The 23,368-nt window shown below is 41.2% G+C and overlaps 1 protein-coding gene across 5 annotated transcripts in view; it reads right to left on the reverse strand.

Moving 5' to 3' along the window:
* CLYBL (citramalyl-CoA lyase) overlaps window positions 1–23,368 on the reverse strand; it is a 249,291-nt gene that overhangs the window by 36,106 nt on the left and 189,817 nt on the right. For all 5 annotated transcript variants that reach the window (XM_045810999.2, XM_045810998.2, XM_045810997.2 and 2 more), the window contains exon 3: window positions 1,682–1,870. In XM_045810999.2, the coding sequence (XP_045666955.1) occupies window positions 1,682–1,870 (189 nt within the window). The remainder of the gene's footprint in view (window positions 1–1,681; window positions 1,871–23,368) is intronic.

The raw sequence follows: 23,368 nt of genomic DNA on the forward strand, positions 1-23,368 counted from the left end.
AAACAAGGAAGCCCATCTTTCAGTTGTGCATCAGGCTCTGGGTTTTATGCTTCACATAAATACAAACGGAGAGGAAAAAATAAACAGCCCAAAAGACTTCTGTTAACTAGAAATCCTATTTCTATCCAAGGATTTAAAACAGCGAACGAAGCTGTAGCTGAAGGCTGGGGTGGGTCCTCCCCTCTTAAATGAAGGGTAATAACAGTGATAAACAGGCATTAATATGAAACCAAAAGGGAACGGTGGCTTCAGATTCCATTTCAATCAATTTAAGACACATTTGAATGGGGTAGGAGGCCTCGGGGATTGTAACCTACTGTAACCAGTTTCTCCCAGCTTCTGAGGGGTGACCTCGGAGAGAAGAACTCCAGTTTAGAAAGTAAATATGGGGCTTTGAACATGGGGTCTTCAAGAAGACTCCAACACGGAGCTGTCCAGCAGAAAAATAATGGCAGCTACGGACGTAATTCTGAATTTTCTAGTAGCTACATCAAAAGAGGAAAATGAAACAGGTGAGTTTAATTTGAATGTTTGTTCAACCCAATATATCTGAAATATTATCATTTCCACATGCGGTCAATATAAAAATTACTGAGATAATTTACATTCTTTTGGGGGGGAGGGGTCTGCTAAGTCTTCAAAACCCCATGTGTATTTTGCACTTACAGCACATCTCAATTTGGACTTGCCACATTTCAAGCGCTCAGTAGCCACATGGGGCAGGTGGCCACAGCACTGGAAAGTACAGATTCGACGCATCTACATGCCTGAAAAAGGTGAGCAGTTTCCTCTGGTAGTACAACTATTCCGTGTATTGCTGCATTTGCAGCCACAGCCTTAGAGATAATCCCAGATGTGGCGTCAAAATCACCACTGTGCATGCGTCCCAGGCTCTCTGCCCTGGAGCGGCACAATGGGCAGGTATGTTATTCAGCAGAGATCTGCAAAATCATAGCAACCCCTAAATAAAATCTAGCCTCCCCCTCCTTGAACAATGAAAACAATCATAGCATAATTAGGCCCATTTCAAAGTTTTCTTAAGTAATTTGACATGCCAGGTTTTTATTGGCTGAAAAGTCTGTCATGAAACACACACACACCTGTCAGCAATTTAAAAAGGATGGACTAGAGAGCTGTTCAGGAAATAATATCTGTGCTAATTAAAACCACTAGTTAAAAGCTTCCTGTTTCTTCCTCTAGCTGCCCTCAGGAGTGACCTTTCCCTCTCCTCCTCTAGGTTCATTTTTTCCTTCGTGGCTAATGTGCTTTCGCTGTCTATGAAGACTGCAAATGAACCTGGGTGAGAGCCATTTACTTCACTGCTCTTCCAGGTGGAGGTTAGGGCCTGGCAGGCCGTGAGGAGTGATCCAATTCCTGGGCAAGCCAGTTTCCAAGGACTGCTCTGTGAGGCTTCCAAGGAGGCTGTTCTGGCCAAACCGCAAGTCTGAGTAGGGAGCGGAAGCATCATCCTGAGAGCAGAGTTGTTCCTCTGAACACTCTAGGTAAAGCCAGGCTCTCCTTGTGTGAGGGAAACAGTCTCTTGGGTGCCCTCCTTTCCCTTGGCTCCCTTTCTCTCTGCTCTGTGTGTTTTCAAAATCTGCGGCACCCAAATCCTTCTCTTCTACTACTCCTTCATAGCTGCTCCTGAGTCTTTAATTAAAGCAAAGCATTAGCTACTCACCCACTGAATTTCTTCAGGACCTTCCACCTTTGGCAGCATCAGGCTAGAGGGAAGGACCCGGGACTGCAGGAGGGTCTCCAGGTCCTCTTCGGCCAGACCGCTGGACACCGAGTTGACTCTCACACACTTTTCAGTTGGGCCCAGATCAAAGTCTTCAAGAGTTTTTACTATTCTCAGTCGAGCTTCATTCTATCAGTGTCAATAAAATATATCTTCTAAGTTTACTTATCATTGAGAGGAAACACAATCCAACTGACCGTGAACCTGCTATGTGGGTTCAGTGAGCACCATGACTGTATCTACACATTTCCTGTCCAGCAAATAAATGGTATTTGAAACAAGTTGTCCAATCTGACAGACAAGAGATTGATTTCCAGACTTCACTCAAGATGACTGTAACAGAGATGACAGCCACCGTAACGCATACTGGTACGCTTCTTAAACAGTACTGTGCGCATTAGCATTGCTTTCCAACTACAAAGGTAAAATAACTAACAGGTAACGTTTACTGAGCATTTACTAAGCTCTAGGCAGGGTTCTAAGTCTTCTACCTGCATTTTCTCATTTAATAAATATAAGGAACTACATAAATATAGATAATGGTAGTTTCGTCTGTCAGCATATTCACATTAGGGAAATAATAAGGATTTGTTTTTCTCTTTCCACATGTGTCATGTTTTTTAGTCACTTAAAATTTTTTTGCAAGTGAGTTGAATCTTGACATTCAATTAAGAAGACGCTCACAGGAAAATGACAGTCCACAGTACAAAAAAGCTCCAACTTATTCAGATGGAAGACAATAATACCACCAAGAAATCTCTTCATGAAGCGGAAGACAAATACATTTTCCCCCCTTTGATTTGACAGTCTGTGCTCCATAGTTAAGAAAAGCTGAAATGTTGAAAGCCTGAAGCCTGCTTCAGTATATGAATTGTCCCTAGAAAAACTGTATGAAACCAAACATGTTATTTATTGGCTCCGAGTTGGGGTGTTGAAGGTGGGGAAGGGGGTGGGGAGAGAAAGGCACATGTTGAGGGGCTGGCGGTTGGAGTCGAGAGAAAGAAAGCACTTGGGGTCATTACTTCCTGCCAATTTCAGTTTCAAAAACAAATTCCTTCAACTTGCCAACAGCCCTCAACAAATTCTCATTGTCAGAATGAACACTTATCAAAAGTAGTTTCATTTGGGAAGGGTTTTTATGATACTAATAAAACTTTAAAGCTTCTCACTGCTGACGAATGTGGTTTAAAAAAAAAAAAGTCTTAACAATATACAGCCATTTGAACAGCAATACTGATCTGGGAAAATAGCAAACCAAAGCGGAGACAAAAAGAGAATTATGAGAGCCGATACTGGGTTTAGGTCTAATCAACAAGACAAGCCAGGACAGTAGATTTAAAACAGACGGATGTAGGTCTACGACCGAGTGGGAGCAGGGAAGGCTTCCAAATGTGGTCTGAGTTAAACAGTGTGAGGAAACAGTGGCTTAGAGTTGTCAGGTCAGATGGAAACAGAATACGTAGAGCAGTTTAAGACAGCCCCGTGGAGCCCTGATTTACAGAGCTCTGACTGCGGATAATTAGGCCAAGCTTAGACAAAAGCAAGAGAGCGCGCACACTAGCTAAAGTAAAGGACGATCCGGCCAACAGTGGCTTGGTTCCACATTGTGCTGTGGGCTATTCCACAGCTATAAAACTCACCCGCTTGCCCTGCCATGCCTTTTTGTTACATTCACTAACTAGGAAAATCCTGAAGGTGAAGAGTGGAAGTGAGCTCAGTGTCATGGTTCCAAGAACATCTAGAGCTGTTGAGAGAAACGCCTTCAGCTCTTTGGCAGTGTGGGCATTTAGATCCATGGCCTCTGAGAACCTAAAATGTGTTATGCTCCATGTAGACTGCACAGCTACAAACTCAGGATTGCTCCACCTTGTAAATATTTCAACTTCCAGGATTTCTTTCAGTAGCAGATTGGGCTTGTCAAGGGTCTACTGGGACAGAGTGAATGGAAAATGGAAAGGGACAAACTAGATCATTTAGCCTGAAAGGCATTTTAAAACTTGGATTACTTGAATCATCATCTATACTCTACTTTTTTAATTTATTTTTTAAAAGATTTTATTTATTTATTTGACACAGAGAGAGAGACAGCCAGTGAGAGAGGGAACACAAGCAGGGGGAGTGGGAGAGGAAGAAGCAGGCTCCCAGCAGAGGAGCCTGATGTGGGGCTTGATCCCAGGACTCTGGGATCACGCCCTGAGCTGAAGGCAGATGCTTAATGACTGAGCCACCCAGGCGCCCCATATACTCTACTTTAATCTGCGTGTGTGCCCAAGGTGCAGGATCCCTGGCAAGGTCAACTTCCGAAATTGTTCATGTTGGTGTCGAACAAAATCTGACCTCTAAGCTGTTTTGTTGTTTCATGTGGATTAGAAAGGGACTGTTTTTTTCAAAGCTCGTGTTCTAAACCCGTTTGTGATTTTTATCTAAAGTCAGATTACCATGGTTTCAGCACATTCTGGTTTACTTAGCAAAATTCAACCCTTGTGAAATTGGCTGCAAATGAAGTACCTAATTCCAATTTTAGGCATAATCTGATTAGTACTTTTCATGTTATAATAACAAACAGTGAATACTCAGCATTTTGTTAGATTTTTTTTTTTTTTTTTTGGCTCAGAATGAAAACAAGCTCTTTCCACTTCATCATTCTGTACCTTTCCAAAAAAAGATGATGGCTTTGGAGGTATATTGCCACACAACACCCTTATTAACAGGCTGTTGCTTGCTGCAATTTACATAAACTAAGTGTGCATCCCTCTGCTATGTATCCCAAAATATCCAACAACTTCACTGAATTTACACCAACCAACAAGTATGTTGATTTTTTTTTTCTTTTTGGTGCTTTAATGGTGAAATATGTTACTGTGCTAGCAAACACACCCATGCCATCTGTTGGGTGAGAGGAAGGCAGTTTCTAAGAACAATTAAGTTTAGTTCTGGGTGCTCAGCTAGAGAGAGCCACAATCCACCCAGTTGTGAAAAGAAAGAAATTCTGTTCATTCTGTTCTCTCCCTCCCTTTCTCCCGCCCTCTCTCCCTGATACCAGTCTCTTTCTCACAGCTCTCTCCTTTGCATCACCTTGCTCCCTTCACACTTACACTCTCTCTTTTTCTTTGGCTCCTGTTTGGCCCTGACTGCCCTTCTAACTTCCCTCTCATTCAGGGGATCAGTAAGACACAGCCTGGCAGACACCCCCTTCTCTGAAAGGCTATATAAGTGATCTGCTGAGATTATTGGGAGGTAATGTTCCCTGGTGAGAAAGAAGGAAAAGGAAATTAAATAAAAAGAGGCCCCTCAAAAAAGATTTTTTTTGGGGGGGAAGGGTGTCTTACATTCTAGTGGCAAGACAGGTTGTTCAAAATGAGGTTTAGAAGGAACTGCACTCCAATTGTGTTAACACTACAGAACGGCCTTGGTAAGCTTTTCTTAATGTAGGATGAACTTGCCCCACTAAAATCTGACAACCTGGAAAAAAACAGAATAATGGAATTAAGGCCTTTCCCAACAGTTACATTAGATCTTTGCAGAGACTAATTACCACAGTGTGTTCTGTAGCATGTCTGATTCCAGAGGTGAACCCTGTAGAGGTCACAAAGAAAGTTGGCACCCATCAGAATCTTCACTGGCCCCTGTTCTAAATAAAAAGTGGTGTCACCAAACTTCCCGCAGTCAATCGATATTTCGTGCCACGGGCTGCTCAGTGCAGTGGACCAGTGGCTAATAAACTTGTCCTTATACATAAGCCACTGTATTATGTGACTCTGTCTGGGCCAGGAACCAAGGCGTGCTATGATTTCAGAGACCCGGTTCTTATTACCTGGGGAAGAGACACGCTCGGGTGACGTAAGAAAGCGGATAAATCAACCATCGCCAAGACCTGCAGACTCCAAAATTAAAGGAGAAAATATGCGTGCAGTTGGTTCAATTGGCACCCATTAAAGCTAATAACTAATCATCCTCGCAAGTTTCTAGCTCAGAATGATCAAATCTGCAAAGAAAACAACATCCGTCCACTTTTACACTCCAGTGGAAGAGGTGGTCCCTCGCGGCAGGGCGGCACAGTCTCGCCATCTGGAGAATAAATCGAGTGTGAAGTACAGTATAGTTTGGGACCAAGCTCCGTGGCGGCAGCTCAGCAGTCAGTTCATTAGTTCCCAACTTCCAGGGATTAGAGCGGCATCAATTCTACTGTCGGATAGGAAGAGACAGACAGGATACGAGATTCAAGGAGGATTGTGACAACCAGGAGGAGCCCCTTGGGTTTATTTATAAAACTACAAAGTATAAACATACCCAAATAAGTGCCTTAAATAATAGCATTATCACAGTTTCATAACATCTGAATTAACACCTTTCCCTTCTTCCACCCCCCACTCCAACCTCATATGTTAATGTATAGTCCTTTTCAGAGGAAACCGCAAGGGCATCCTTGATGCAACAGGAGCAGGGAGAAAGCTGAGCAGCCGAACCCCGATTTGGTAATTAAGAAATACGAAAGACCTTCTAGACTCCGGGGAGATGCATAACCTTGGTGATTTTTAAAAATGTGCAATTAATATTTCATTGTGCAAAAGGCAAATTGCCAGGCCACAGCCTCAAAAACACTACTGAATTCCGTCTTTTCTGAATTTGTCCATCTTACTTTCATTTTATCTGATTTGTAAAATGATGTCACAGGCATGGACAACAAACTCTGGGCAGATGGCCTTGCTATCAGTATCTATGTGAAAAAAATTATGAAAATGTTGAGGTCGTTTGGTTTAAAATACAAAATTGGGAGTGAACTTTCCAATGGAAGGATCTCCTTTTTCATATAACTTCTTTTATACATTTATATTTTAAAAAAGAAGTGCTTGTGACATAAAACAGGTCATCACTTGTAAACTACGTTACTGTATTTTTCTCATAAATGTATAAAAATTTATCATGATCCCAGAGACGGTGGTAGTGACTGCACTGGACAAAAGGCAAATAAATTCTCATTAATTATTACAATGTGGTAGTGTTTCTTTAGGATGGTGATAGTGTTGAGTTTTCTATCCCATTGTTTTTTCCACATGGAAAAGAAATCTTGGTGTGCTTGTTTTTGAAAGAAGAAAATCGACAACAATACTGCATATACCATGAGTCAACTAGTTTAAAATTTCATTCATGGGTAACAGCAAAGAAAAAAATAGACAAACTGGACTTCATGAAAATTAAAAAGTATCTGTACTTCAAGAGACACTATAGGGGCGCCTGGGTAGCGCAGTCGTTAAAGCGTCTGCCTTCGGCTCAGGGCGTGATCCTGGCGATCCGGGATCGAGTCCCACATCAGGCTCCTCCGCTGGGAGCCTGCTTCTTCCTCTCCCACTCCCCCTGCTGTGTTCCCTCTCTCGCTGGCTGTCTCTCTGTCACGTAAATAAATAAAATCTTTAAAAAATAAAAAATAAAAAAGAGACACTATAAGCAGAGAAAAAAGGTAGCCCACAGATTGGGAGAAAATATTTGCAAATCATACAACTGATAAAAGATTCATATTCTAGACTATATACAGATCTCCTAATACTCAACAACAAAAAACCAACACAATTAAAAAAAAAAAACCCAAAAACCAACACAATTCAAAAATGGGAAAGGACATGAATAGACATTTCTCCAAAGAAGAAAAATGGATGGCCAATAAGCACATGAAAAGATGCTCAACATCACTGATCATTAGGGAAACAAATCACAACTACACTGAGATACCACTTCACACCTATTAGGATGGCTACTATAAAACAAAACAAAACACAACATAACAAAAACAGAAAAAAACAAGTGTTGGTGAGGATGTGGATAAATTGGAACCCTAGTGTGCTGTTGGTGGGAATGTAAATTATAGCCGCTATAGAAAATTATATGGCAGTTCCTCAAAAAATTAAAAATGGAATTACCATATGATCCAGCAACTTCACTTCCGGGTATATACACCAAAGCACTGAAGGCAGGGTCTTAAGGAGATTATCTGTGCACCTGTGCTTATAGCAGCATTATTCATCACTGCTAAAATGTGGAAGCAACCTAAGTGTCCACTGACAGAACAATGGATAAGCAAAATGTGTTATTACGTATGTACAATGAAATATTATTCAACTTTAAAAGGAGAGGAAATCTGACAGACGCTACAACATGGATGAACCTTGAGGACATTAGGGTAAGTAAAATAAGGCAATCACAAAAAGACAAATATTGTTGTGATTTTACTTCAATGAGGTATTTAGAGTAGTGAGAAAGTAGAATAGTGGTTGCCAGGTGCTGGGGGGAGGAGGGAATGGGGAGTTAGTGTTTAATGAGTACAGGGTTTCAGTTTTACAAGATGAAGAGTCACAGGGATGATGGTGGTAGTGGTTGCACAACGGTGTGAATGTACCAGTAACAACTGAACTGTACACTTAAACATGGCTAAGATGGTAAATTTTGTTATACATACGATACCACAATAAAAAAAGTGAAAAAATTTTCACTCACTGATTTATCCCACAAATTATTACATTCTAGGTACTCTGTTTATTCTGAAAGTGTACACTTGCGTAGAGCAAAGTCTCTGATGTGTTAATTATAAAAGGTACATTAAAACACAAGTTTATAGTGAAATGCCAAATCAGCTTTCATTGAAAGGACTAAGAAGGCTCAGGGTGTATGGACGGATAGTTCATAACATGCAGCTGGCATTTCTGCCCCTCAGAGATTTAATGGAAAAAGAGAAAACCCATAAGAAACAACACTAGAATACAATAAATCTATGAAAAGAATTTATTTTGAAGGTCTCTGAGCAATTAAAAATGTTTTTAAAAGACATTTTAAAAATGGCTTTAATTTAAGTCATACGGGCCTATACTTTCATCAAAATTCACAGGAAGTATGCTTAAAATTTGTTTCATTTTATATAAATTTTACCACAAAAGAGCAAAGAGGATGGTAAACAAATATTGAACTGTAGTCAGTGATATACACACAGAAGTATTTAAGGGGAAGTCTACTGCTGCTGTCTGCAACTTAATTTGAAATTAATTAAAAAGTAAATGAATTGATGGATGGATAGAAGGACAGATAAGTGGACAAGTTTTTACTGTGTAAAACGTTAATGGGAGAATATAGGAGGTAGGTATAACGGTATTCATTCATTCCATCAACTTCTGTGATGTTTAAAATTTTTGTAATACAATTTAGAAAAAAATTTCTTAAAGTGCCTCTAAAATGTTGATAATTTTTGAAGCTAACTGGTGAATACATGGGGACTCTTGACACTATTCTCTTTACATTTGTATATACAGATCTTCCTCAACTTATGATGGGGTTATGTCCAAATAAACTCATTGTAATTTGAAGTTATTATAAGTCAATAAATATTGTTAAGTGGAAAATGTGTTTAATTCACCTAACCTACTGAACGTCATATGTAAGCCTAGCCTACTTTAAACATGCTCAGAACACTTATACTAGTCTATGATTGGGCAAAATCACCTAACAACAAAGCCTGTTTCATAATAAAGTGCTGAATATCTCACGTAATTTATTGAATACTGTACTGAAAGTGAAAAAATAGAGTGGCTGTATGGTACAGATGGTTGTCAGTCTCTTGGTTGTTTACCTTTGTGATCATGTGGCTGACTGGGAGCTGAGCTCCCTGCTGCTGCCCAGCATCATGACAGAGAATCTTACTGCCTATTGCTAGCCCAAAAAAGATCCAAATTCAAAATGTAAAGTGCAGCTGCTACTGAATGTGTATCACTTTTGCACCACTGTGAAGTTGAAAAATGCTAAATTGAACCACCATAAGTTGGGGACCATCTGTATTAGAATATTTCCACAATAAAATGTTAAAAAAAATGATGTATAACATATTATTTTACTCATATGTGGAGTTTTAAAAAATATATTTATTTATTTATTTATTTATTTATTTATTTATTTATTTATTTATTTGAGAGAGAGAGAGAGAGAGCGAGCAGGGGTAGGAGCAGAGGGAGAGGGACAAGCAGACTCTGTGCTCAGCATGGAGCCCAGTGTGGGCCTTGATCCCATGACCCTGAGATCTTGACCTGAGCTGAAATCAAGAGTCAGATGCTTAACCAACTGAGCCACCCAGCTGCCTCTCATATGTGGAATTTAAGAAACAAAACAAATTAACAAAAAAAGAGACGAAAACAGACTCTTAAATAGAGAACAAAATGGTGGTTGCCAGAAGGGAGGTAGATGGGAGAAGGGGTGAAATAGATAAAGGGGATTAAGAGTACACTTTGATGAACACTGAGTAATATATAGAACTGTTCAATCGTTGTATTGTACACCTGAAATTAATATGACACTGTATATTAATTGTACTTCAATTAAAAAAACAAGTTAATGACAAGTTAACTACATTTTACTTGTTATTTGTGGGAAATAATTTGGGGGAGATTACTTTTAGGCTTGTGATTTTTTTGGTTAACAGCTTTTTTTTTTTTTTTTAAAGATTTTATTCATTCATTCGACAGAGAGACAGCCAGCGAGAGAGGGAACATAAGCAGGGGGAGTGGGAGAGGAAGAAGCAGGCTCCCAGTGGAAGAGCCTGCCATGGGGCTCGATCCCAGAACGCCAGGATCACGCGCTGAGCTGAAGGCAGATGCTTAACGACTGAGCCACTCAGGCACCCCAACAGCTTTATTGATATAAAGCTCAAATAAAATAATGCACCCATTTTAAGTACATAATTCAACACCTGTTAGTGTGTTCAGAGTTGTGCAACCATTGCCACAATCAATTTTAGAATATTTTTATCATCCCCAAAAGAAACTCCCATATTCCCCCCGAACCCTCCCAGCTCTGAGCAACCACTAATCTATCTTGTTTCTCTGTAGATCTGCTTATTCTGGACATTTCATATAAATGGAATCATGCCATATGTGATATTTTGTGACTGGTTAGTACAATGTTTCAAGGTTTGTCACACTGTAGCACCTATCGGTATTTCCCTCTTTATTGCCAAATAATATTCCATTGTATGGATATACCACTTTTAGTTCATCTGTTACCAGTTAATGAACATTTGGTTTGTTTTGGCCTTTGGCTACTAGGAAAAATGCTGCTATGAACATTCATGTACAAATTTTTGTATGGTTATCTGTTTTCTTTCTTTTTTTTATTTATTTGTCAGAGAGAGAGGAGAGACAGAGCACAAGCAGGGGGAACAGCAGGGAGAGGGAGAAGCAGGCTCCCTGCCCAGGAGCCCAGGATCATGACCTGAGCTGAAGGCAGATGCTTAACTGACTGAGCCACCCAGGCATCTCTGGTTATCTGTTTTCATTTCTCTTCGGTACATACCTAGGAGAAAGGAGAATTGCTAGGTCATAAGGTCACTCTATGTTTGATCTTTTGAGGAACCATTAACTGTTTCCAAGGTGGCTGTGTCAATTTATATTTCGAAGAGCAGTGTATGAAGGTTCCAATCACTCTCTACATCCTCACCAACATTTGTTATGATCTTTTTGATTAGAGCCATCCTAGTGGGTGTGAAGTGGTCTCTCACCATGCTCAATGTGGTTTTGATTTGCATTTCCCTGATGACTAATGATGTTGAATATCTTTTCATGTGCTTATTAGCCAATTTTCTCTTCTTTGGAGAAAGGTCTATTTCAAATCCTTTGCCCATTAAAAAAAAACTATCATAAAATACATACAATATAAAATTATCCATTTTAACCATTTTTGGGGGGGAGGAGCAGAGGGAGAGAGAATCCCAAGCAGACCCTGCGCTAAGCGCGGAGGCCTATGCAGGGCTCAATCTCACAACCCTGAGATCATGACCTGAACTGAAATCAAGAGTCAGATGCTTAACTGACTGAGCCACCTGGGTACCCCTATTTTAACCATTTTTAAGTGTACCATTCGATGGTCTTTGTTACTGTCATAATGTTGTGCAACCATCATGACTACCTATATCCAAACCTTTTTAATCAATCCAAAGAGAAACTCTATAAGCATTAAGCAATACTTCCTGATTCCCACCTACTCCCCAGCCATAGTAACCTCTAATCTACTTTCTATATCCATTCTTTTGGGTAGATATCTAAGACTAGAACTGCTGGGTCCTGTCCATCACCTTTACCCCCTCTATGTTTTTACTTTGCCTTCCCCCCACCTGCTTCTTTTTTTTTTTTTTTTTAAAGATTTTATTTATTTATTCAACAGAGATAGAGACAGCCAGCGAGAGAGGGAGCACAAGCAGGGGGAGTGGGAGAGGAAGAAGCAGGCTCATAGCAGAGGAGCCTGATGTGGGGCTCGATCCCAGAACGCCGGGAACACGCCCTGAGCCGAAGGCAGACGCTTAACCGCTGGGCCACCCAGGCGCCCCGCCCCCACCTGCTTCTGATGGATCCTCCTCAACTGTATGTGACAGGTCTTGTGGGTTTTTTTGAGGACCTTGCCAGGCATACCCATGGGCCTCTGAGGGGCCTAAAACCCAGATTCCTAGGGAAATGTGGAGCTAGTGCCGAGAAGATGTCCTTTGTGGGCATGACTGCCTATGCTTTTTCCATTTCTTGTTAACTTTGATTTAGCAGTGTGGCTTTGAGGTATCCTTTGCATACAATCTTTTCAAAAGACAAAGTATTTGCCTACTAAAGGCATGTATTGCCTTTCTCATAAGAATAACAACTGCCATGCTCAGATTTGTCTGTGGAGCTCTGGAGTCTCCCCACTCTTACTATTTTCTTTGTTCTCAGCCTCAGAGGGGTAATAATTTCTGGTTTCTAGCAGGGCAACAGAGGCACAAGGGACCACGAGACTTGTTCTAGGCAGGACAATATGTGAGTGGAGAAACAGGGTGCTTTGGCATGCTTTCCCCTGAGGGGCCACTAGCCACGTCTACATGATGATCCAGAGGAAAGAAAACTAGACAACATCATCACTTGTTAGGTGTTTTATGTGCTTAAGGTCAAACCTCCAGATACGTGAAAACATTTAGAGAACCGATAGGATCTGTCCTTTTCATTAAGAGTCTTTGTGATTCTGAAAAGAAAATTTCCTGAATACTATCCCTAGATCCTGTCTGATGTCTCTAGTCTGGTGCTTTTAAAAATTTTTCGCCAGTAGGAGAGGGATCAAACCAATGCTAACCACAGTGCTGGGTGCTGGAAACAGGTGTGGAAGGATAGGGAAAGGTATATAAATAACTTTATATTGATATATAAATCAACAGAGGAATGTGTCATCTAGTTGTGGCAATGAAAGACCCATAGAATGAGAAGTGAAAGAGTTCATGTTGGTGCAACAGACCACGAGACTTAGAAACAGGAGGGGGCACTTCAGGCTCAGACAGGAGGCAGGGGAGTTGGGAATCTAGATACGTGTGTAGCAGGGGCTAACACCCAGCAGAGAGCCAGAAAAGGGCAGAGGGCAGAGGCAGGAATAAAGAGGCAGTTGGTCAGTACATACGGTGTTAGGTAGGGAAGGTGCTGGCACCAGGAAATGGACAGCAAGACAAGAGATTTCCAGATGGGTAGGGGTGAGCTCCAATTTAGGGTTATAAGGGCTGAAGCCTTATATTTCCTCCCCCATTGAGGGAGGAAAGAGTGGTAGGGTTGGTGGGGCAAGAATCGCAGTTCAGTTAAAGTCCTCTCCACAGTGGAAGTTCCTGGTGCCCAGGCCTGGACTGGGAGAAGGTCCACCCTCCACCGTCCCTTGAGTGCTAAGTGGAGAAGCTCCCCACTTGAGCCTGCTCTACCCATGGGCAACTTTTCCATCTCGGGAGCGTGAAGGAAGCACTTTTATCCCCAGAGGCCCTCTAGTCCTGAAGCTACTCGATTTTGTCTTTGGAATGGGTGTTTTTACATGGGTCTCTGATCTGGGATTCAGAGTACAGTATAGGAAAGTACAGTGGATTTTCTTTTCTGAAAAAGAAATGTAAAGTACACATGGAGTGGGAACGAGGCCCACCTCCCTCCCTTTTGCCTTCTAATTGGTCTCTCTCTGCCCTGAGGATGGCGAAGGTGGCTCCCTTCCCACCTGGTGCAAAGCACAGCCCCAAGCAAAGCTGCCCTCTCCCTCTCAACTTGCTACATTTGTGTTTCTCGAAGTCTCTGGGTTAGGGAAGGTAATTAACTGTTTGGGTTTAAAAGCCCTCCTGCTGGGTTGCAGTCTGCGTGGGAGAATAAAAGTAAACAAGCGAAAGGGAATGGTGTCATCAAAGGACTCTGCACCAACCTTCATTATAAGGATGAAAAGGCTGCCATTTGCCACAGGTGCCATGGACTACCCACCCACGCAGGGCAGGGTCTGTGGGCCTTTCATTCTTTTTGAATGATTAAGTCAAGAGTGATTGGGTCATCATGTAATGAGGCAGTCCTGTCACGGTTTCAGAGATGTAGCAGCTAACAGCCACGTCACCATCACCTGGCCTGAACGGTTCTAGTGTGACGCTCACAACTGTTTTGGCTGATGGCCGCCTTTAGGTTACAAGCCCACTTGAGGTACGTTGCTAGTAACTAATCCGAACTGTCCCCTACTGTAAGGATTAAGAACCAATTTTCTTAAAAAGCCAAAGCTTTACGTCTATGAGGAGAAAACATCTGTTTTCCTGCCCATCACAATTTTGGAGGCGAATAGAGCCCACTTCTCCCCACGGCCGTGCTAAGGTGGGTCACACAGGAGCTCCGCTGCGCCCACGGTGCTGCTGGGAAATTCCTGTCTCTGTGCCAACTGCTTCCACAACACTTCTCTAAGGTGCTGACACAAAGAATCTTGTCTCCATAAGTAGGAGGTTATAAAAGTTCACAAAGAGAAGTATAAATGTCTAATGATAAGGCATGAACAGCCTTGCAATTCAACAAACCAAAATAATGGGAATTTCAGCAAGCTGTAGGCATGAGGTCTTGACATCACATTTTGGGGAAGAAGATTTACACCATGGAGGAACATCATTCCAAACAGGGTTCTTAATTAGTCTTCCTGGCAGCCACGAATGAAGAAATCAGGTAACTGAATAAGCTCTGTGATGGCAGAGATAGAACATGAAGTATTTCTTGCAATACACTATACTGGATCATTATTCCCACAAACTACTTTTAATGTAGCTGAGGCTTTAAAATGAAAAGGAATTTTAAAATCCCCTGCATGATTTTACCAGTTGGTTCTATCTTTGTAGATTTTTATTTATTTATTTTTTTTTAATGATTTTTTATTATATTATGTTAGTCACCATACAGTACATCCCCGGTTTCCGATGTAAGGCTCGATGATTCATTAGTTGTGTATAACACCCAGTGCACCATGCAATACGTGCCCTCCTTACTACCCATCACCGGTCTATCCCATTCCCCCACCCCCCTCCCCTCTGAAGTCCTCAGTTTGTTTCTCATAGTCCATAGTCTCTCATGTTTCATTCCCCCTTCTGATTAGCCCCCCTTTCTTTATCCCTTTCTTCCCCTACCAATCATCCTAGTTCTTATGTTCCATAGATGAGAGAAATCATATGATAGTTGTCTTTCTCTGCTTGACTTATTTCACTTAGCATTATCTCCTCCAGTGCTGTCCATGTTGCAGCAAATGTTGAGAACTCGTTCTTTCTGATAGCTGAGTAATATTCCATCGTATATATGGACCACAACTTCTTAATCCAGTCATCTTTGATAGATTTTTCTTTCTGTTGCTCAAATATATACCCACATTTCATTTTATAGTAGCTAATCATTTATTTTTCATGGTTTGTTGTTGTTGCTCTTTGTCTTGCTTCCTATTATTTCCCAAAGGAAGTGGCCATCAAAAAGGCTTTGTTTCTTTTTGGCAAGTGGCAAGGTCATAGGTATTTTATTTTATTATTATTGTTTTTTAAAGATTCATTTATTTATTTGAGAGAGAGAGTGGGGAGAGAGGCAGAGGGAGAGAATCTTTCAAGCAGACTCCCTGCTGAATGCAAAGCCCAACGTGGGGCTCGATTCGACAAGCCATGAGATCATGACCTAAGCCAAAACCAAGAGTCTGACACTCAAACAACTAAGCCACACAGGCGCCTCCATTATTTTTTTTTAAGATTTTATTTTTAAGTAATTTCTACACCCAATGTGAAGCTCAAACTCACAACCATGAGATCAAGTCACATGCTCCGCCAACCAAGCCAGCCAGTGCCCCAAAATTTATAGGTATTTTAAAGAGTAGAACTTCTCCATCCTACTCTTTTGACATTTTATTTTATTCTAAAATCAAGGAGGGGCGCCTGGGTGGCTCAGTCAGTTAAGCGCCTGCCTTCCGCTCAGGTCATGATCCCATGGTCCTGGGACTGAGTCCTGCATGGGGCTCTCTGCTCAGCGGGGAGCCTGCTTCTCCCTCCTCTGCCTGCTGCTCTGCCTACTTGAGCTCCCTCTCTCTCTGTCTTTCTCCCTCTCTGTGTCAAATAAATAAAATCTTCCAAAAATATTGTAAAAAATCAACAAGGAAAAGAGAAGAAAAATATAATGCGGAAAATTGAAGAATGGGGGACAATAACAGCCATCAGAACATTTTATTTTTTCAAAAGGCAGGTTCTGCCCTTTGGTAACTATGGTTTGGTTATTGCAAAGGGCCCTTCTCAAGGACCACGCCACATGGGAGGAGGTTTCTTTTTGCAGTCTATTGGAGCATGCCATCATTCCTCTGGAAATGGGTAGCACGGAGAAAGCGGCAGAGCCCAGTGTCATTTTACCTAGCTCACGAACACCAGCTCTTCTGTAATTCAATGTCTTCCTTAAGAAAATGCTAAGAAAACAATGCAATGGCCTGCACCACACTTGATTTTCATTATGTTGTACACGTTGTCCTCTTGCCAGCTCTTCATGTTGACTTTCTCGGCAGCTTCATTCCTTCACTGGTTCCAGGCAGACTCAGTGCAGAACCACTTGGGTTTTCTTCCCTCTTTTATCGCCCAGTAAATTTTCATAAAGCATTTAACGTGAGAACAAGCAGGTTAATTTACCATGCCAGTGAGCCAGGCTCTCGGAAGGCTCCCTGCAACACTGCCATGTTTTGGCGTCAGAGTCAGAGGCTTTGGTCCCAGTGGTGAGGAAGCTTGCCAGGGCCTTCTCTGTGCAGACACCAGGTGTGATTTAGCATAACAGATTGTGTGGACGCTCAGCAGCTTCTATAATCCGTGCGTCAGGACCAAATTGTATCCTTCGTGCAAGATGAAGATGAAAGTCTCCGGGGCTAAAAGCTCTGCCAGGAAAGGCTTCTGGACATACAGGAAATAGGAACATCATCCCACCTTACAACACATGCCTGGTTTCAGGAACATCAAAGTCCTTTTTAACCTGTTTTTCCCTAACTACAGGTGGACAATGAAAACCAAACAGTAAAAAAAAAAAAAAAAAAAAATCCAAAAAAAAGGGGCACCTGGGTGGCTCAGTCGGTTAAGCATCTTACTTCGGCTCAGGTCATGATCTCGGGGTCCTGGGATGCATCCCTGCGTCAGGCTCCCTGCTCAGCAGGGAGTCTGCTTGTCCCCCTGCCCCTCCCCCTGCTCATTTTCTCTCTTTAAAATAAATAAATGAATAAAATCTTTAAAAATATATCCAAAAAATAGAATTATAAGCAAATTAAAAAACTTATTAAATCTAGCCTTTAAAAGATACCTGATCAGTTGCCCAAATCACACATGAAGCGTTGGTTGACAGTGACTTTGGACACTGATGCTCCAGAGGTCAGCCCTTGGGATGCTGCTTAGGGAAGACTTTCAGGGAGAAGCCAAGCTTTGATGCTAGACACTGCAGATCTCAGAGATGAAAACAGCATGTTCCCCGCAAATGGCAAGCTTACTGAGCCTTGAGAAAAGGACAGGCCTGAAGCAGAGGTAACCCCACAGGGAGTGTGACTAAAGGCACGTGGAAGGAGATTTTAGCACAAGCTTAGCAAGCACAACTGCCAAAATTACCAACCTTTTTGTTTAGACCACTGCCATGTGTAATTTAATGCTTAGTGATGTACGGTTAGTAAATGCAGAGGACCAATGGTATCCCAGTGGCATCTCACTGCTGAGTAATATGGCTTTAGAAGGAAGTATATATATGTTCACACATTTAGAATCACTGGATAACAAGGATGTAAATTTTTTTTTCTTTAGATTTTTTTAGCATAGTTTACACACAATGTTACATTAGTTTCAGGTGTACAACATAGTGATTCTGCTTCTCTATACTTTATGCTATGCTCGCCACAAGTGCGGCTACCATCTGTCACCATACAACGCTATTACAGTATCACTGACTGTGTTCCCTATTCTGTGCCTTTTTCATTTCATAACTGGAAGCCTGTATCGCCCACTCCCCTTCACCCATTTTGCCCATCTCCCTCCTCCGCCCTTCCCACTGGTAACCATTAGTTTATTCTCTGTATTTACAGGTCTGATTCTGTTTTTTGTTTATTCTTTTTTTTTTTTTTAAATATTTTATTTATCTATTCGACAGAGAGAGAGACAGCCAACGAGAGAGGGAACACAAGCAGGGGGAGTGGGAGAGGAAGAAGCAGGCTCATAGCAGAAGAGCCTGATGTGGGGCTCGATCCCATAACGCCAGGATCACGCCCTGAGCCGAAGGCAGGCGCTTAACCGCTATGCCACCCAGGCGCCCCCAATTCTTTTTTTTTTTTTTTTCGGGTTCCACATATGAATGAAATCACATGGTATTTACCTTTCTCAGTCTGACTTATTTCACTTAGTATAATACCTTCCAGATCCATCCATGTTGTCTCAAATGGCAAGATTTCATCTTTTTTATGGCTATGTAATATTCCATTGTGTGTGTGTTTGTGTAGACACACACACACATCTTCCTTATCCATTCATCTATCAGTGGACACTTAGGTTGTTTCCACATTTTGGCTATTGTGAAAAATGCTGCAGTAAACACAGGGGTGCATATTGTCTTTTCAAATTAGTGTTTTTGCTTTCTTTGGATAAATAATAGTAGAATAATTGGATCATACGGTATTTCTATTTTTAATTTTTTGAGGAACCTCCATGGTGTTTTCCAAAGTGGCTGTTACATTCCCACCAAGAGTGCACAAGAGCTTTTCTCCACATCCTCACCAACACTTGTTATTTCTTATCTTTTTGAATAGTGATGTAAATGTTACACAGTACTTTTTTTTAACTTGGTTTCATACCCTATTGTTTTTTTCATTCGTTCATTTATTTTTTTAAAGTAATCTCCACACCCAAAGTGGCGCTCGAACTCACAGCCCCAAAAGCAAGGGTCGCATGCTCTATCGACCAAGCCAGCCAGGCACCAGATGGAGCTCATTTTTTAACTTTTCAAAGGGCTTGCATCTCATTTGCCCTAATGGCAGTCCTGAGGTGTAGACAGGGCAGGTTTTGTCATCTGTGTTTGCTTGAAGAACATGGAGGTTACAAGAGTTAACTTTTTCAGAGGTTGCACAGCTAGTCAGCTGTTGAGGTGATGCAGAACTCAAGTGTTGTGCTCCCAATCGTGTGTCCTGTCTGTGGAGGCCCTCCTTGCATCTTACAGGGTCTGTGAGTTACCCAGTAGCCTAGAATAAACTATTTTGTTTTCTGCTTTAATTCAGTAAAGTAGATTCTGAGGCTGGCTACCAGGAGCCCTGACCAGTACAGGGATCATCTTAAACATGCATCACCTGCTTTTTTCACCCAGCAATAGGCAGAGCTTATCTTTATGAAGGAGAAAATCTCCACAATCATTTGTAATGACTGCACAGTATTCTATTGCATAGATAGGCCATAATTTAGCAAATCGATCCTCTAATGACTAAGATTTTAAATTTCCCCAATTTTTTGCTATTCATTCATTCATTTCACTCAAAAGATATTTACTGAATACTCTTTATGTGGCAGGTTCTATTTTAGGTGACAGAGATAGCAGGTCCCTGCCTACATGGAACTTACATTCCAGTTAGGAAAGCAACTAATAAACCGGTAAACCAATAAACAACTACAACCTATGAAAAGATCTACAAAGAGGACAGAATTTAGTAATGGGATAGCAAGCTGGGGGGTGATTGTACTTGACTAGGGCAGCCAAACAGCTTCTTTGAGGATGTGACATTTGCCCTAATACCTAAAAGATTATATACAAAGCTGTAATGAATATCCCAGAACATTCATTTCAGAGCACTTGTCTGAATATTCCCTTAGGATAAATCCTAGAAGTGCAAACGCTAGGTCAAATTACACGCTCATTTTGGCTCCAAAGGACTGGCCATGAAATTCCAACTCTCAGAGCCTCCCTCTAAACCAGCTCTGGATCCAGCAAGTCTAAGTTCCAACTGTGCAAATGCCTGGCTTGGCGAGAGACTGGGCAGTTTCTTAACCTCACTGTGACTCAATTTCCTTATCTGAAAAGTGGGGACATTCACAGTGTCCAACTCAGGGATTGGCGAGGATTAAAAATGGAGTAATATAAGCAGTTAATAAATGTTAGATTTAAAACAAAATACATGCTCGTTTTAATGTGTATATGAAAACTTCTTTTTAAAAAAGGACCGTCCAAATTTAAAATCCCATTTCCTGGTGCCCACTCACTTGGGGTTGGTTCTGAGCTCATACTAGCTTGCCCTTTTTTTGATAACCCAGTGTCCTCCCACCAGGGCTATAACCACGTGATAACAGGGAGGGGATCTCATGGCTCTTATGTCCCCAATGCCTGACTGAAAGGAAAACACACGTGGTTGGTCTCCTGGCACTAAGGAGAGTCCCCAAAGGGGCCAAATTTACTCAGATAATGGGAGCTAGTCTGTCCATTAAAACTTAGGACTTTCATTTTGAATAAAATCAGATAATAAATATCTAGAGTCTACTTTCCTATGGGTGCTGTGGCCTTTAGGTTACTGGGTTCTTCAGAAGGCCTATTGTGCTCACCACTGATTGATTTAAAAAAAAAAAAATAACAACCTGCTAAATATTTTTGTTCCAACTTAGAAACCGCAAACCCAGAATCTTGAATCAGTGCCTCAGCAGGAATTAAAGACCACAGGTTGCAGATGGCAAATGACTTAGTGCAATCTGAAAAGGTCTATATTGCTGGTATAAAATGTGACCACGTTCCATTTCTTCCTTTGTCCATCTGCTGCTGTTTTGGTCTAGGAATGAGGATGATTTTAAAGATTTAAATTTGGACTCTGTGTAAGCTGATTTCTCAAGCCATATTTAATATATTTTGGCAACAAACACTACTTTCGTCATGTTTGACTAAGAAGGCAGGAAGGAGTGAGAGGTTTTTGAGCTTTTTTCAGGTCGTATGCACTTTTGAATGGAGGTGGTTGTGATTAAGGTGGTGATATATAGACGGTGAGTTAAAATTTTTTATTTTTATTTATTTTTTTTTAAGAATGGAGAGCAAGAGACAGGGAGGAAAATGAAGTAATGAAGACTGCAAGAACAGGAGCCCCAGAATGTCTCCTGGTTTCTCTTTCATCTTAGGCATATTAGTCTTGCCTCCATAACCAGGTAGAGGAGATAAACTCATTGAGGTCTGACCATGATTTGAGGCCCTCAGAGTTCCTAGGGTAGGGCAGGACAAGGAACAGGTGCCCTATCTGGAAAGATAACCTAGAGAGTCAGATGGGGAATCTGCTTGCTCTTGTGTGTGCTCTCATTTGCTCGCTCGTTTTTTCTCTCTCTCTTTCTCATACACACACACATGTTTTTTCCATGTCTGTTAGGTTCTTGCAGTAAGAAGCAGGTACCCCATTCTTAGGTATGATGGATTCTTTCTTACATTTTGTAAACATGATCAGTAACTGAGGTCCTGGAGTAAGAATCACAGAGAATCAGAGTCTTGGAGTAGGGAGGGGTCTTCGAAATTACCCCCAAGAAGCTCTGGCCAGGGCAGGACCCCCTTCTATCCTCTTGGCAAGTGATTTTTCTGCTTCTGTGTAAGCATGGCTGTGGACTCCTACAAAGTTCTCTATTGGTCACTCTGTTTCCTAAGTTTTTGGTTCTTCCAACATTCCTCGTTCTCATAGCTGTCTCTCTGGAAGCCTATGATACGGATTCAACCTCCTCGCAAATATTAGGCCATGTTCTTTCTAAACTCAGAGCCGGCGGTCCCACTGCTCTTCATCTGGATGTTATGTGAGCGCATGACATACGTCTGGCTGGCCAGTTAACTCCTAAGAAGGCTGGTAAAGCTGTGTTTGACTAGGATTTTAGATTTTTTATCCACTCAATGTGCTTAACAACATGGCTTTCATTACAGTGCTCTTAAATCCAGCCATTGCGAATAACAATTGTTCAGTTTTTCAAAAGGGTTTTAAGAATGTTATATGTGTAAAAACTTACAATAAGATGGGAGAATTACTGTATCTCATAAAAGTCAGTCATTCTCCTAAAGATAAACAACAGTATGTATATTCAGAATTATTCTTTTGGCAACTCATTTTTATCTGTCATGGAAAATATGCCACAGATGGAGGCATTCCCAAGATAAAAATTTGAGGTGTCTGGGGCCTCAGTTTCTAAACTGACAAGATGAGCTCTGAGCTGCTTTCTAGCTTTAACAGTCAACAATCTCTGTATAATCCTACTCTAGTCACGTGTCTCAAGAAAACCCTCTCTTTCAAATCATAGAAATACACACCTTTACTACCTCCTTTTGGGTAGGAGTAATAACACACTGCTGGATTAACATTTCAACTTAGTATGTATTTTATAGTGGAAAAATGCAAAATATCTAATATTTTGAGTATTCTATTGTTTTAAATATAAAAGCTTGTAATCTTTGTCATTTTGGATAGAATGATATTTTTTTAAAAAGTTAGCAGAAATTTCTTATTAGCCTTTATACATACATGTAATATATAATAATGAATAATCAAAGAACAGATAATGCTTACCTATCTTTAGATTGGATTATAGAAGCATTAATGGATATTAAAGCACCAGGATTTTGAGGGCTTAAAGCCAGTTCTGCAAGATGAAAACATTCTGGAGATTGTACAACAATGTGAATAAACTTAATACTACTGAGCTGTAAACTTAGAAATGGCTATGATAGTATATTTTATGTGATTTTTTTTTTTTTACCACAACTAAAAATAGTTAAAAATGCATCTTTCTTGGGGCATCTGGCTGGCTCAGCTGGAAGAGCATGCAACTCTTGATCTCAGGGTTGCAAGTTCGAGCCCCACGTTGGATGTAGAGACTACTTAAATAAATTTTAAAAACACAAGCTTTCTGCAGTAACAGGAATGAAAAACTGCAACACAAGGTGATGTACATACAACAGGCAGACATCATATGGTGGTTGTACAGAGTGTAGCAGAGACTGCTCATGGCCCCAGCACCCATTCTTGCCTCTTCGAATTTTACCAGGGTATGTATATATGGTTTACCTCTCAAAATCTGCATGGCCCAGCCCCACTTGTGGCTAGCATATGAATGCAACAGAACTAGCGTGTGCAATGTTTAATCCCTTAAGGAAGCCATTTGCCCTCCACTCTCTCTTCTCCGGTCTAACAGGCTGGAAACTCAGTCACAGTATGGAGCCACTCTCAGCCACACAGATTAAGGTGTCATAGCAACAATGTAGAAGCAATTTGGTCTCTCAAGACCTCAAGGAAGAGTGCTGCCTACCCACTTGAACCACCTGTCTGCCTCTGCACTGTTAGATAAAAGAGAAATAAAAC

Source organism: Ursus americanus, chromosome 10 (genome assembly GCF_024610735.1).
Source record: "Ursus americanus isolate L20-20 chromosome 10, mUrsAme1.1.p, whole genome shotgun sequence".
NCBI classification, from domain to species: Eukaryota; Metazoa; Chordata; class Mammalia; order Carnivora; family Ursidae; genus Ursus; species Ursus americanus.